The sequence below is a fragment of the Fragaria vesca genome, linkage group LG3 (assembly GCF_000184155.1).
Source record: "Fragaria vesca subsp. vesca linkage group LG3, FraVesHawaii_1.0, whole genome shotgun sequence".
Taxonomy (NCBI): domain Eukaryota; kingdom Viridiplantae; phylum Streptophyta; class Magnoliopsida; order Rosales; family Rosaceae; genus Fragaria; species Fragaria vesca.
The window spans coordinates 4,976,341-4,992,724 of NC_020493.1; the positions used below are offsets into that span (position 1 = coordinate 4,976,341).

At 37.9% G+C, this 16,384-nt stretch overlaps 3 protein-coding genes across 3 annotated transcripts; 1 reads left to right on the forward strand and 2 right to left on the reverse strand.

Annotated features, from left to right (window-relative positions):
• Positions 1-422: 422 nt before the first annotated feature.
• Positions 423-5,108, reverse strand: LOC101313102 (probable protein phosphatase 2C 55-like). Its single transcript, XM_004295404.1, has 2 exons — positions 4,943-5,108; positions 423-1,318 (listed from the first exon to the last, which is right to left on the reverse strand). Exons 1-2 carry the CDS (start codon positions 5,106-5,108, stop codon positions 423-425), a joined length of 1,062 nt encoding a protein of 353 aa, XP_004295452.1.
• A 343-nt stretch (positions 5,109-5,451) lies between these two features.
• Positions 5,452-11,146, forward strand: LOC101313395 (pentatricopeptide repeat-containing protein At1g30610, chloroplastic-like). The gene is made up of 9 exons (XM_004295405.1): positions 5,452-6,728; positions 7,218-7,409; positions 7,716-7,797; positions 7,917-8,108; positions 8,630-8,743; positions 9,257-9,347; positions 9,423-9,580; positions 10,137-10,562; positions 10,745-11,146. The coding sequence occupies exons 1-9, from the start codon at positions 5,731-5,733 to the stop codon at positions 11,144-11,146; spliced, it is 2,655 nt and encodes an 884-aa protein (XP_004295453.1). The 5' UTR covers positions 5,452-5,730.
• A 3,279-nt stretch (positions 11,147-14,425) lies between these two features.
• On the reverse strand, positions 14,426-16,110 carry LOC101297413 (60S ribosomal protein L8-3-like). The gene is made up of 2 exons (XM_004293654.1): positions 15,635-16,110; positions 14,426-14,993 (listed from the first exon to the last, which is right to left on the reverse strand). The coding sequence occupies exons 1-2, from the start codon at positions 16,072-16,074 to the stop codon at positions 14,657-14,659; spliced, it is 777 nt and encodes a 258-aa protein (XP_004293702.1). The 5' UTR covers positions 16,075-16,110; the 3' UTR covers positions 14,426-14,656.
• Between the last annotated feature and the right edge of the window lie 274 nt (positions 16,111-16,384).

Genomic DNA, 16,384 nt, shown 5'->3' on the forward strand with positions numbered 1-16,384 from the left:
ATTGATATGTTAAAGCCGGTTGCACTTCTTCTATATCTGAAACAACCTCGGCTATCACTTGTCATTCCTAATAATATGTAATTTCCTTTTATGTGATCATATTTGCTCATTGTTGCATAATTTATAACATCAAACGAATGGTTCTAGCTAATAGATCCACTCATCCACATTTTGCATAATTATTGTTTTATGTATTGTGTAACTTGCTAGCTCATTATTTAGTCACTCATCAATCTCTGTCATCGATCAGGTCATTCTAACACGCCCGCAGCAGCGCACGAGGGTGGTATATAGTCAAACGTTAATTCTCATTTCAGATCGACCACGGTGCACAGGTTGTGACTGCATCTATATTACGTACACTACGTATACTCGATCAATAAACCATCCACTTCTAGCTACGTACTTCATACTATTACTAGCTAGGGTGCAAGTATTTGACCTACAATAACAGTGATATCATCCATCTTGCCTCCAATGTGGTCGACTCCGGCCTTATGAGCCGCAATTGCAAAAGGTGTCAACCTTCTTGCATCCTCGGAGTTACGCAAAGCCAGCCTCTCTACTATGATCCGTGCCAACATCTCCGGTTCCACAGAACCGTTTATAGTATTATTCTCTTCCAAAAGTTTTTCTATTTCTCCCGGCGACACATTGTCAAGCAACCCATCGGTCGCAAGAACTATGACATCTCCCGGCCGAAGTACCCTAACTTTAATCTCTGTAGCCGATTGCGGACTATCGTCTGATCCTTTCCCCAACTGTAGAGGACAGTTAAAGTAACTCTGTCGAATTGGCGAAATGTACACATACTTGTTCTCTCTAAATATCATAAAACCACTATCTCCAACATTCACAGCATGCAAGGTTTTACCTTCGTCGCCAAGCGTTACGATGCAAGCTGTTGACGTGCCATCAATATTCTTGGTGTTTGCATAGGCTTCATGCAAGACTCGTATCGGATCAACATCAACATCTCCTGATTTTCTATGTTGATTACGTACAGCCATGACTGAGTTTTCCATGAGCTTCCTTGCATACTCTCTTGCATCCACGCCATACTTAGCCCACCCGCCAACGCCATCCACAACACCAATAGTGTTCTTTTCTGCACAAATGAAGTGAGCATCTTCACCTAGAACCGATCGACTTTCACTTTCTTTGGGCAAATAGAAAGAGCCACAGATCATCTTCAGTATGATTCCATCTTTTAATGGAGTTGGATCGCTCTCCAACTTTACCCAAATCATCTCCGCAACCCTAGGTATCTCCGCGAGCCAATTCATCTCTAGTTGGTCAGCTTTAACCTTCTGATTCCCTGCTTATATTTGATGTATGGATAAATATTCTTAATTATTTTGAGGCACAAGATGGTCTCTACCAAATTAAGTTTCTTGAACACTGATTGATTGGAGCGCGCACGATGTGATCAATCTGTGGTGAGCAGTATATATAAGACTATAGAAGTCGAATCTTTCTCGTATTTGGAAAATGTTGGCTTGGGAAACAAAGTCCGAATGAAATAATGTTTCCTAATCAACTTATGGACAAATAGTACTCAAAGTACGTGGTTCAATGGACAAAAATACCTATATAAGCAGCGGCCAAATGAGTCCTTTGGCCTCAACACGTTTCCATAGTGCGTGGTTGGTTAGGAATTCTCTTAATCAGGTCTTGCTGCTGTCTTGAGCCCTAGCTTATTGTTTTTCCTGTTTAACTATTAACTTTGATCAATCTATACTTGTTTTCCCCTTTGTTATTCGTTTGTTAGTATATATGTTTCACTTCATTGGAGCTTAATCACCGTGTTGCATTTTGGGTTGCTTTCATAAAACAATTGATAGATCAAAACAGAATGAGACCGTTACATTTAATCATGACCATTATATTCATCGATCAGAACAAGATATGGTGAATATAACTAAATATACAAAGAGGTATTAGTATGATTGTCACTGGTTTAAAAATTGGCCTCCCCGGCCCGCTCAGATACTCTAGCTCCAGTTGCTGCAATTGTTCCGTAGTATCTCTCGACGAGGAAAGCACGGCAGTTCCCTAGCCTCCTCTCTACTTTGCTGCAGTAGAGTTGGCGGTTCACGCAATTGGAGGTGAAAGCATACATTACCATAACCACCAAAACCCAAAGTTGGCATCAAACGTACATCAAAAGCTAGCTACTTGTCTTCCCAGGTCGTAATGATGGGAGAATGTTACATACTTGTACATTTCACCCAAATTTGTACCAAGTTTTAGTTTTTGGTTTAAGGATCGATATAGACACAAATATTATGATGATGATCAGTGAATTGAGCCAAATCATAAAACAACTTAAACCTCGAGAGCTCAAGGTATCAAGGAATCTGATACATCCACGTACTTTGTCCATCAGAAGCAGACAAATGCTCATCGAAAAAGAAACAGAAAACATGCATGAAATATCTTCACAGTTGTTTGTCTGCTCGTGCTAGTGCAGCAGTGATTAATACTATATATTTTCTACCTAGCTTGATAGTCATTTAGTAGTGATGTTTGTCTAACATGCAAAATGTACATGTTGTTTCTAGTACGTTCATTAATACAATGTGAATTTACATTTGTTATACTGCTGCTACAACAAGATAGAATATATGTTGCATTTTTTTTCGAAGGTTGTATATTCATATGTGCTAATGAGGATTTCTCATGTGCTCTCGAAATGTAGTTATGTAAATCATATGAAGAGTTAAATTTGATGAAATATTGAAGGAAACTAAATAAATGCATATAATTCATCAAGCAATCTTAAATACCGTGGTTCATACACAAAGAGCTAAAGAAACATGGAGACATCTACTTGAGGAACAAGCTAAATTAAATGTAGATATAAGTTTTCTCCCACAAAAAACTACGAGAGGCATCGGTAGAGTTGTGAGAGACTCACATAGAGCCTTTGTAGCTGCATTTTCTTTACCTGTGTAAGAACATGCATTTTCTTTACTTTTTTGTTTTCATCTCCATGAGGAAAATGCAGCAGTACAACTAACTAGAAAATGCAAACAAGTAAAGAAAATGCATTTTTCGTACTTTTCCTACACAGAACACAGGCAAAGAAAAGCCTGATGACTTATAAGAGTAGATACCAAATTCTTTAATTGTAGCAGTGAGAGACGGTTAGGTGGTATATATGTGATCAGGTATATGCATAGGCATTTGTCTAAATAAACAATAGTCATCTATGTTGCACGGTGGAGTGTCGGAGTGTCCGACACTCTGACACGCCGATATGGTGCCCGACACACAAAATACGTGTCCGACACGTCACATGGCGTGTCGGAAAATGTTGACTTTTCGGACACGTTGACCGACACGCCACATCATCTCTGACATGCCACATCATCATTTATCAATTTTTTTTTAATTGAAAAAAAAAGAGAGAAAGGGGAGAAAGGGAACCAAAACCTAAATAAAACTACTGTCCATTTTTAAAAGCAAGTTACTGCCAAGTTTTGTCAGCAACCTCCTGCAAATTTGATTTTCTTTAATGTTATGTTTTAAGTTAGAGGTCTGCTACTTTTAATATATCTCTATTGTTAATTATGCACTTCTATCATTTGCATTTGACTCTTTTTAATGTTATTTCTTATGGTTATGCAATGAATTAAATTTAGAACATTATTTAGTAATGTAATGAACTTATTTTATATTTTAGTATATTTTTATTTATTAAAAATAATAAATATATAATTTTATTTGCCGTGTCCAAACCATGTTGGATATTCAGTTTTTGAGTTTTGTCGTGTCGCCGTGTCGTACCGTGTCGTGTCGCCGTATCCGTGTCCGTGTCGGTGCAACATAGATAGCCATGATCCTAAAAGAAAACAATCTTAAATAATGTATGTGTTCATCAACCAAAAGACACAATGGAGATGAAAGCAATGGCTCGTAAAAAAATGTTAGCATATACTAGACATATCCATGAAATCAACCGGTCCCATACATAAGTATTGTGTTTCCAAATTATATTAGTATGGAATAACGCCTCGTACATCACTAGATTCATCTATTTTCAAGTGTTAGACTCAAAATATGAAAAATCGGATAAGTTGACACATTATCTGCGAAATATTTGTTTGTTACCCAATGTTATTGTTGAGTATGAAATTATAGAAATCTCGCCAGATATTATCGGAAAGACTAGAAAATTGCAAACTCAAGAATTGAACCCTGGTCAGTCAGGTAGAATCTATGTGACTGACCATTGTTGCAACAAAGTAATATTAACCCCCAAAAGATGCCTGTTGTGACTTGTGAGTTGTGACCGGGGTGGGTTTTGCTCTTTTATCCCAAAAGACGGCAAAAGCTGGAAAACGCCAAAAGTAGGCGTACGCCAGACAGATTTTGTTACGAAAAAAAATGGTGTAATTTTCTATCATTACGGTAAGTAATTTATTTTACTGTACGTCTGAAGGATATAATAGAGATTTTGCCATAAATCTAATACCCAGCAGAGTTCAGTTCTTGAACTTGTGAAGTGGTTTTTCAAAGAAAAAGATCTCACCAAGCCTATGCTTGAATTTCTGCGAGGTGCTCTGTTTTTGTGGCAGACAGACCCTGTGGATTTCAAGCAGTGGCATTGTCTTTGAATCAATATATGATGGTGTTCTCACAGTGATGGTTTGATAATGAACATGGTGACAAGGAATTGAAGGTCCTCAACTCTGTTTGAGTTGACACCCATCTTTGATTCTGATCTTCACACTACACCACTCTCTCCTCTCCCTCGTCGAATAGAGTATATGACACGGGTCTATTATACATAGAGGACTACGAATAGTATCACATAAGATCCACAACCTCAATCTTCTCCCGATACGTCTGATTCAACCCCAAATTCTACCAATCCAAGCCCCACACCAGCTTTTCTTTCACATTCATATCACTCCTCCAAACAGATATTGCATACCCCATCCTCCTACAGTCCAACCCATATGTTGCAGAGCCAATTTCGCACGGGTTCTCCGACGGGTCTCGATCATAATCGAATCGATCAATTTCCTCTGCTGCGTGTCGGCCCGATCATCGTCTTCCTCGACTAGATCTCCGATCTCGGACTTCACCTCAGCCGTCATGTTCGACAAGAACCCAGAAAGAGGTTAGGGCACATGGGGTTAGATTATGGGAGATGAGAGTTTTGACCTAAATGCCCTTAAAAATCAACTATGACGGATGATATATACCGTTATATAGGTGACGGATGGTATTTACTTTTATGCTTTTAAAAATCAAATTTTGTGGACAAAATGGTGCCACGTGTTAGGACCTTCCTTGACATACTGTACATAGGCGTAATCCAACGCTTTTCCCAAAAGACCAATAGAAATTCATTTCATTATCTCCACCCGGCAAAACCCTAAACCCCTCCACAGTTTCAAAAGATTCTCTATAACTTCAACTAATATCCGTTGCTTATCATTCCCTGAATTTCCAATCACTACAGCATAGTCAAATCAAAGCTCCAGTCTTCATCTCTCATATTTCTCCCCTCCAGCTACTTGGGTCCTCTGGCTTTGAGGACAGCAGAGTCCTGGTAATCATTTCCTGTTACAACTGTTCTGCTATTCAAAGTCTTAAGCTTGAAGTTCATAGTTCATTTCAGCTTTTAAGTTTGGTTCAATTTTACAATTGTGTCACTCTGTAGTGCCTAGTATAGATTGAAGCGATGTTGTGTGAAACTTGTTTGTTGAGTTGAACATGGAATTGTCAAATGGGCAAGTGGTGTTCTCTAATTTTCAGAGGAATGGGGTTTTGGGTACGAATTGTAGCCAAAAGCCATTTCCTTTATCTGGGTTTTCGATTTGTGGGAGACCCTTTTTCGGTATTGGCTTAAATGAGAAGAATGTGAAGAGGAGCCGGGTTTCTGGTGTTAGAACAGTGAACCGTGGAAGTGTTGTTAGTGCTTTGGCGAAGGAAGGGACTGATAACCGGTCAATTGGTAGTGAAATTCTTGAGAAAGATTTTGAATTTAAGCCGTCGTTCGATCAATGCTTGAAGGTTATGGGGTCTGTTAAGCTTAGAAGTAACAAAGATAAGACGAGTAGGCCAAAAGAAGAGAATTTGAAGCATAATGTGAGGAGCAAAGATGTTCGGAGAAGACATTCTTCTGAGGCAGATGAAGAGAATTTAAAGTGGGGGGAGTCTGGAAGGCATTTGGATAAAAGGAATGTGTCAAAAGTTGCGAAACTATATGAAAATGCAAATGGATCCATGGAACAAAGCAAAAGGCCACGAGTTAGAGGGTACAAGGATGAATATGATAGCAGGCAGAGAAACATGGATGAAAAGGAAAAGATGAAGATAAGGGGAGATCCAAGAGATGCAAAATGGTCAAGATATACTGGTAGACTAGAACAAGAATTGGACTTCAACTCGGATAAGAGTGTAGTGGCACGAAATGCTAAAGAAAACCTGAGAGATTACAAGTCAACTGGTCAAGACTTCGAGAGAAGGAAAAGTGGTGTTAGAAGTGAAGATGGACATGAGAGGTACCGCATCAGTGCTGAGAAAGCCACTAATTATAGAAGTTTCTCTCCTAGAAGTGGAAATTCAACCAAGGGGGAAAGGGATTACCCTAGAAAAGACTATGATGAAAGAGCTGCGTTTAAGAATTATGATGAATGCAATGATATTATGGACAAACCAAGAGTTTCACAAATGCAAATGGAGGAGAGAATCCAGAAGCTAGCAAAGTCGTACGTTCTCTCTTCCTCTTTTGAGTCTTTCCTCTTCTAGTCTTTATAGGAATTAGTTTGTTTACTGATGATCTTAGCTTAAAATTTGCTAATGAGAATTTACTATAACTCATTAAGAGAAATTTGGTATTCTTAATAGTTGTGTACCTGTTTTGTAAATTTAAGCTCATTTAATTACATTTACAGTTCATGGCTGAGTTTCTCAGCATGTCCTGTTGTTGTGCTATATTTTCATTTTGGTTAACTATAGAATAGCATGCAAGTGAAGCTAAGTTACACACTTCAAGGGATTTGTTATATGGTCACAAGTTGTCTATAATCTCTCATTTTCTACTATCTCTTAGTTGATGAATTACTCAGTAAAATCCTCTAGAGTTTTCTTTATTTATTTAATTTTTTTTTTCTGATTCTCCGAACTTGCTCATATCAAGTACTGATCTATTATAGTTAGGATTTTCTCATTGATATTAAAGTAATTTATTCTAACAGGCTGAATGGTGCAAATATCGACATCCCTGAGTGGATGTTTTCGAAGATGATGCGAAGTGCACAAATCATATTCACAGATCATTCGATACTTAGAGTTATTCAGATATTAGGAAAGTTCGGAAACTGGAGACGAGTGTTACAAGTCATCGAGTGGCTTCAAATGCGTGAGCGCTTCAAATCTCACAAGCTCAGGTAATTAGCATTGGAGCACTAGATACAAAGATTGGCCTATAGTCCTGCATTTTCAAAGATAAAGATTTCATGGAGCTATCTACTCCCTGTTGTGGGATTACTGACTATACTGCTTAGAATTTTACTTTGCAGGGAATGGTGTGACGGTTGGTATAAGTTATATACAGTTGATTCTTGTTACTACTCTCTAATCTATTTTCTTGGATTACACATGACACTTTAATATCTTATTTTACTAGATAAGATTGTTGTCATAAATGATTATATGTGTGAAAAATTTGAAGCATTTTCCTCTTCAAAATTCAGATACATATATACAACTGCACTCGATGTACTTGGAAAGGCAAGGAGACCTGTGGAGGCATTTAATGTGTTTCAAGTAATGCTGGTAAGTAACATAGATTTTCATTATCTACATTGTGATTCTTGCTCATACGATAAACTTAGTCAGAAGGTGGAAGTTTTATATTTGTCAACCATGACATCTTTTGTACTTCTTCTTCCCAGCAACAACTGTCCTCATATCCTGACTTGGTGGCTTATCATTCCATTGCCATTACTCTTGGACAAGCGGGTCACATCAAAGAACTGTTTGATGTGATTGATACTATGCGATCTCCTCCCAAGAAGAAGTTCAAGACTGGAACACTTGGGAAGTGGGATCCTCGGTTGGAACCAGATGTCACTGTCTACAATGCAGTAAGTGATACTTAGGGATCATTTAAGTTCAGGAAATTATCATCCTAACTAATTCATTGATTTGTTATCTAGGGCCTACCCAAGTGACCATTGATCGTTTGACAAATATTTTAATCTAGATACTCTTTCAGCATATAAGATCATAATGATTGAATCACTTTGAGTTATAGAATATTTCCATATTATAATTTGTTTGTGTTGAACTTGTCTCAACTAATTTCATACACTCAGTTGAACGTCAATCTCTTCAGTATTATTGATTGTATAATTTAGGACATTGTTTATATCCATATTATAAAGAACTGTATGTAGGATGACTGCTACTAAGCTAAAAAGAATGTCTGTTTCGGATGCATATACTTAACTAGTTTATGTTAGACTTCTGTAGAAGAAATTGTGATCTGCTAATTGATTTGAATTCTTAAAGACTTGGAAATTGGTGTAACATTAGTGGTTTCTGTATATTTCTTGGGAAATCAGAAAGCCTGTACATTCATGTAATGTTTTATATGTATAAGCAGGTATTAAATGCTTGTGTTCAGCGGAAACAATGGGAAGGAGCATTTTGGGTTTTGGAGCAGTTAAAGAAACAAGGTGTGCAGCCTGCCACTACAACATATGGACTTGTCATGGAGGTAGTACCTGCCCCTCTTTGTTTCCTATGATACATTGTAGTCATTGGAGATACCTCGTTACAAAAGTATATTGCTTGGTTCCCAAGGAATAATGTCTGTCATGAAGATTATCCATGCAAGTTGTTTATAGTTGTTCAACTGGTCTTCTGATTTCATAAATTATTTCCTTGCCAGTCTAAAATGCAATATGTATCAATTTCACTTTGTTCAAATCACCAGGATAGTGAAATTTTAGCAGATGATTGTTCTTAAAAGTCAACCGCTTAGTATTCTGTTGGTTTAATTAAAATTTATACAAAAGAATTATTCATGCCGAGCATCTTCACATGATCAAAATTCTTTTATCCTTGTTTGTGCTTATCACTGCATTTAGCATGTACAGTGCAACAAATATTCTTTTTGTTTTGGCCAGAATGATGCAAGGGTCATTTTCGTACCAGGCTGCTAGACTGCTAGGTAACCCTGGATCTCTTCTAAATTTCAGTTACCTAAAATTTTCTTTCGCTGAATCAGGTGATGTTTGCATGTGGCAAGTACAATTTGGTTCACGAGTTTTTTAAGAAGATGCAGAAATCTTCAATACCAAATGCTTTAACTTACAGAGGTATTTTACTGGCTACTATTTTCACCTGGGATTTATTTCTAGATGGATAATATTGATGATTCCTTGTAAATACAGTTATTGTGAATACTCTTTGGAGAGAAGAAAAAATAGATGAGGCTGTGCAGACTGTTCGTGATATGGAAAGACGAGGAATAGTTGGTTCTGCAGCTCTTTATTATGATTTCGCTCGATGTCTTTGTAGTGGTGGAAGGTGTCAAGAAGCACTAATGCAGGTAATTACTACTTGGCACTCGTGCCGGTGTCCAGATGTCTTTGTAGTGCTGGTCACTGTTTCCCTTGTATTGATACAAATTTTTTACGCATTGCTGCTTCCTTCTTTATCTTTTTTTCTTTCTTTTTTGTGTTACCTGCCACTTCAACCATGTATATTGTTATGAGAAAAGTTTTTCTGCTGCAAGGACAAATCTTGTGTATCCTATTGTTCTGTTAACTGTATTGATGGGATTACCTTTTATTGTTGACATATCAATTCATATGGCTGAAAATTCATTCTGTCTCATGTCTCTCTCTGCAATGTTTTCTTTTAAATTCTTAGTGGTATGTGGATCTGAAACAAAATAGGCACTGCGTGTTGGACAGCATGTTCTGTCTGTGCCAAGCTCTGCTCATAACTATTTGACCCGTAATATTTATATCTAGTGTATGATGAATTAAACCCTATACGGACTACCTAGAATCTTCCCGATTATTTTTTTTTCATATTTGGTTTAGAGTTTATGGCTGACATATTATGTCTTTTTTTTTCTTTTTTTTTTTACTTTTTCACAGATTGAGAAGATATGTAAGGTTGCGAATAAACCTCTAGTAGTGACTTACACTGGTTTAATTCAAGCTTGTTTGGATGCTGGAAGCATTGAAAATGGTGCATATGTCTTCAACCAAATGGAGAACTTCTGCTCCCCAAATCTGGTCACTTGCAACATAATGTTGAAAGGCTACCTGGATCATGGGATGTATGAAGAAGCAAAAATGCTGTTCCAAAAGATGTTGGAAGATGGGTTCAACAGCAAATCTGGTTATGAGATCAGGGTGACACCAGATATCTATACATTCAACACTTTGTTAGAAGCATGCATCACAGATCAAAGGTGGGATGATTTTGAGTCTTTCTACAAAAGGATGCTGCAAAGTGGATATAACTTCAATATTAAACGACATCTTCGGATGATATTGGATGCTTGCAGAGCAGGAAAGGTAACATTTTCTTATCAATATTTCTGTGTCACCTCATGTGGTATGTATGAGATCATATATGTGCACACGCATTGCATGCACAAGTGTTTTTCAAAAACAAATCATGCTACGTCGTTCAAGTCTTTTCTTATGAACCCCAGTATGTATGTTTCACTAGTGAACCCATGCATGCTTTTTTTCAGGATGAGCTGCTGGATATAACCTGGGTGCACTTGACCGAGGCAGACCGAATTCCAACCCCTTCTCTCATCAAGGAAAGGTTTTGCAAAAAGCTGGAGGAAGGTAACTATCATGTTGCTATCTCCTGCATTGCCAAAACAAATCCCGATGATCTGCAGGCATTCTCAAAGACAGCGTGGCTGAATTTGTTCAAGGAAAATGCAGAAAGGTTTCACAAAGACACTCTTGTGCAGTTGGTTCGTGAGGTTAGCATTCTTACTGCCAAAAGTGATGAGGCTAACCCTGTATTTGAAAATCTTATGTTGTGTTGTAGAGAACTTGATAGAACTAGTGTGAGGACAGGTGACTTTAAACCAAATGAAAGTGTATATACTGTTCAAACTGAACCAGCTTATTATTCTTAGATGAATATATTCAAATTGACAATAAATTAGTTTTCTCATAGAAACATATAATAGATTTGAAAACTAAGGATGACAAGGAATGCGCATATGCATCTATTGTTCAAAGTAGAATTAATTTGCTATCAGACTATCAGCACACTTGTTTAGAAAAGACTGTCTAGAAAGATACAGTCCAGATAGAGGATCATTGGAGACAGAATTAAAGTCGGCCATGAAGATATCAACCGGAATAAAACAATGGCTAAAGGAGTATGGGGCAGAAGTAAGGATTACTGTCGATTTAGGCATCGGAATCTGGTAAAACACTACAACTCATTGGTTGATCGGTCGTATTTACGAGTTCAGGCCAAATGGCAGGTTGGATCTTGATTTGTTTAAATAAAAACGCTTGCTGGTTTGGGATGTGAGATGTGACATTGCTTTTGGCTTGGCTCCCGGCTGCTCTACCTACACGAAGCATAAGAGCAATACATACTCCACCAAGATATCAAATCGGGCAATCTTATGTGGGACTCTAATTTCAACACGAAGTCTGGGGATTCTGGGTTGGCTCGACTAGTACTGGTTAATGGGAGAGAGTTGGAACCTATGAATGCGGCCGGAACCTTGGACTACACGGTGGAGTGGCTGTGGCTTTTGGGAGCTATGTGATTCTGTGAAGAAGAAAAATTTATTCAACTAGCTGATCCAAAACTGCGTGAAGATTTCAATTTTAGAAAGAAATGGTATGCTTAATGATGGATAGGTTGTTATGTGCTGCTCATCGGACTACAAATTTAAGCTTTCAATGCAACCAGCTAGCTAAGTGCCTTCAACTGCCCATTCTCCCATCAAAGACATCAAGACTCCATTAGCCTTTGTACAACCAAAGATCACTCTCGATACTACTTTTTTCGATGATAATGCATGTTTACATTGAGATGGTTGCCAGGTCTCTTGCATATTGCAGCATTTATTTAAAACAAACCGTTGTGACTAGTTATACAGAATTCCTATTGGTTCATTATGATGTAATGTTCTAAATTTACAGAATTTCGATGAGTAAAATAGCTGGACTAAATGAAATTATTTGTCCAGTGATTTACATGCACTTAAATATATATGCATATACAAGCCTCCTTTCAGTTTTCTCCAATATATCATTTGCTAACCAAACATTGAATAACTTAAACCATCTCTCGCTTGTCCTGTGCCAACTTCGTGTTCAAAACCTATAGTATGTTTTTGTGACCATTTGTGCTTGATACAACTCTTCATCGATGTCGGGATATATTACATGCGATGATATACAAGCTTTTATATAGAAGGTCCAAACGATATCAAATTTGCATTTTCAATGTGTATGATATACATGTGATTGTTAAGTAGACAATAAAATTTCATGTCTCGAGTCATGCCAGAAGTTTCTCTCTTAATACACAAATGCGTACATAGCAGCCATAAGCAAGCAATTCATGAGAGTTGTGCATGAGGAATAGGCACGCTTCAGAGTGTTAGCTGGAGATCCAAGCAGCTAATGAAAAAACGATCATAGAGAAAACTGGTTGTATGATGATCAATCATGGCAGCAGATTACAAAAATTGAAATTGGGTGTTAAAATGGTCATTCTATGCCATTATCACAACACAAGTTATTAGTATCAAAAGTTCAGAACAACCCACCGTTCATCACCAAAGTAAGAAAATTTAAGGTTAAATTTGATGTCATTTCTCAAACAACGAACATAAAATTAAGAATGCTTAGACTGAAGCACCATTAGAGCACCAAAGTCCAAAGAGACCGGGTCACTGGTAAGTGACACCAAACAACATATTCTGGGTGTGCTACATATTCTGGGTGTGCTTATAGTACATCAATGTATATGGCAGTTCCATCTAAATGAATCAAGGTTGTATGAAGATTGAACTAAAGTTGCTACATTAGCAACAAATTATTTGCTGTCATATCTACAAGTGAATATATGACAACCATTATAGAACTTCTCCATATCTTCATAAAACATATTGGATACAAAGTCTCAACATTTTTCATTTCCTTATAATTTGAGATAGTGTGACATTAAATGAGTATTGATCCAAAGGTGTATGTAAAGTAGTCACTTGAGATTGTGAACAAGGATGTCGTATTCGTTATTTGCAGTGTTACAAGTGTACCTCTAATTCATTGACTTGATACAATATATAAACACATAATTTGATAACATAATGAAATCTAGCATGCATAGAAAGCAATTGTTTTTGTTGTTTCTATAGGTAGCACACAATAAGAGAATGATTTTGTCTTTCTTTTCCATGATGCAGGGCAAGTGGAGAAGGATTATATATATATATATATATATATATATATATATATATATATATATATATATATATATATATATATATATATATATATAGAAATGAATACTTCATTAATCAAGGGTCGAAACAAAATTACAAATCTGTAATCGTAAAATCGAAAAATTATAACAAAGACTCAAAGAGTATGAATTTCCAACTCGATCAATATAGAAAGAGTGAAAAAAAAACCACCAACTCACTAAATTATGGACCGAATGCCCTATATCTGAAAACATAAATATAATAATGCTAACAAATCTACCACACACACCACCCATGCACATTAACATTGTCGTCGTCATCGCCGCCAACAGCTGTGAGTAAGTGAGAAGAATTATGATTAAGGTTATTATCATAGTAGTCATGGGCATTTATATTCTAAGAGCAAGATGTTACATAAAGGTCATCCACAGATTTCACAATGGAAATTGATAGCAACGAACATATGGTTAACTAAAATGAGTTGTTTTTTAGTTTCCTCCAAAATGTTAGTCCACTGTCTAGATGGGAACCTACTGTCTAACCATCCTTCTTCTCTTATTGCAACCTTCTTTTTTCTAAACGAGCTAACTAGAGCTTAAACAATCAAACAAAATTGTTTAACAAGAACACGAATCAGATTTAGTTCCAGTTTTCATCCCACATGTAATTAACATTTAACATGACATTTTGCGTGTAAAAATGTGACCGTTACATCATGCTATGGCTCACGGACCACATAAGTCACAAGTTCGGAAGTGAGAAACCGAGTACACAAACAGCCATTTCATCTCCATAAATACGCACGTAAATCTCGCTTCCATGAATCATGATAGTTCCTTTTTGATACATGCAATTTGTTTTTGGTGGTCATGTCCTTAGGCCAGTTGTTTTTCATATACATTGTGTCATGAAAGATTTGTTTAATACTCGCAAAGAAATACAGAAGCTTAAGACAAGTATCAAACACTAAAGATTACTAACTCATGGAAGTAAAAAAAACAGATATCTCCAAGAAAAGGCATAAAAGGATGGAACAGAAGAGCAACTCATACCACAAAATGCACTCGGTAGGTAGTCTACGGTAAAATTATGCGGTTCTTCCAAAACAGTAAATTTAGATCAAAAGAAGCGGTAGTTTTCTTCCTAATGGCACTCAAATAAACATAACATGTAGATGTAAAATCAACTCTACTTCTCCTTGGAGGCAGTTGCTGCAGCTTGTCCTCTGAGACGACCAGTTCTCCTGGCAGCAATGAGACCAACCTTCTGCCCAGGAGGAGCATCACGCCTGACTGTGCTAGCATGACCAATATGCTGGTGGTTACCTCCTCCGTGAGGATGCTCAACGGGATTCATAGCCACACCACGCACCTTAGGCCAGCAGTTTCTCTTCACCCTGAACTTGTGGTAGGCATTACCAGCCTTGAGCATAGGCTTCTCTGTTCTTCCACCCCCTGCAACCTGCCCAATCATAGCACGGCATCCACTTGGAACAATTTTCTTGGCACCAGATGGAAGCTTGATCCTGATAACAAAAGCACACACATTCATCAAACATTACAATTCTGATTCAAATTGGAATTAAGACACCTGGTGATATAGGAAAGCGATCATCATGTATCCAAACATCAGGTTAATTAATTCAGGGAAAAACTTCATAAAATAGAGGACAAGTAAAACAGTAGCAAAACTAATCAATTACGATGGTCTAAGAAGTAATCTAATAATAACTGTACAGACACATCTTAACCATAAACGCGACAAATTTGTAACCAACTGAGCAAACTAGCAATTGAAAGAATTTGAAGCACATGAAATACCACACATAAATTGCAAACCAACCAACTGAGCCTAATCAGCTAAGATAACAATGCTACAAATTGGTGAATAAATACCGAATTTTCAACAATCACCAGTCACACTTACGTCAACTATTCTGTTCCAACTATTAGCAATCTCCTTTTCTAATTCCACACTAATAGTTTGATTAGTGATCAGCAACTCCTAAACCCTACGAGCTTGATCGAAACAATAAGCGCCTCTTATCAAAGTTAGATACAAAACTTGATCAAAGTTTCAGCAAAACAAACGATCTCACTACAATTCACAGCTCAATTTGAACAAAATCGAAACCGAAAACCAAGAAATCACAAGCAAATGATTCACCTGGAAGTATCGTTATCAGGATTGTGGCTGATAACAACAGCATAATCACCAGAAGCCCTAGCGAGGGTACCACGGTCGCCGACGTGGTGCTCGACGTTGCAGACGACGGCTCCCTCGGGGATAGATCTGATCGGCAAAACATTCCCGACGACCAAATTAGCCTTCTTACCGCAGTAAATAAACTGACCGGTGTAAATGCCCTCAGCGGCGACGAAGAGCTCGTTCTGCTTCTTGTAGCGGAAAGGATGACGGAAGCTGACACGAGCGAGCGGTGCGCCACGGCCGGGGTCGTGGATGATGTCGGTGACGACGCCCTTGAGGTAGCCGTTGCGCTCGCCGAAGTCGAGGGAGCGGAAGCGGGCGGGGCCCTTGCGGTGGTGGGTGTGGGACTTGAAGACGGAGCCGGCACCCTTACGCTGAGCTCTGATGACTCGTCCCATCTCTCTCTTACTCTCTCTGGTTCTCTCTGCGGCTGTGAGACTAAGGGAATCTGAAAACCCTAAAATGGTATTTATAGGGGCGGAGAGTGGTGTGGGTTTGCCTCCAAAACCCTAGCGGGCCAAAAATGATGACGGGGGACTGGACTTAGATTTGGGCTGGGGGTCTGTGGCCCAAATTGTCATAGTGGATAATCTGTGTTAGTATTTGTGCAAACTCATATATCCAAAAATGATAAGGATTAGCTTCATTTTAAGGGTTAAGTGGGTTGAAAAATTGGTTTGCAGGCATGATTATCTCACACTAGTGAGG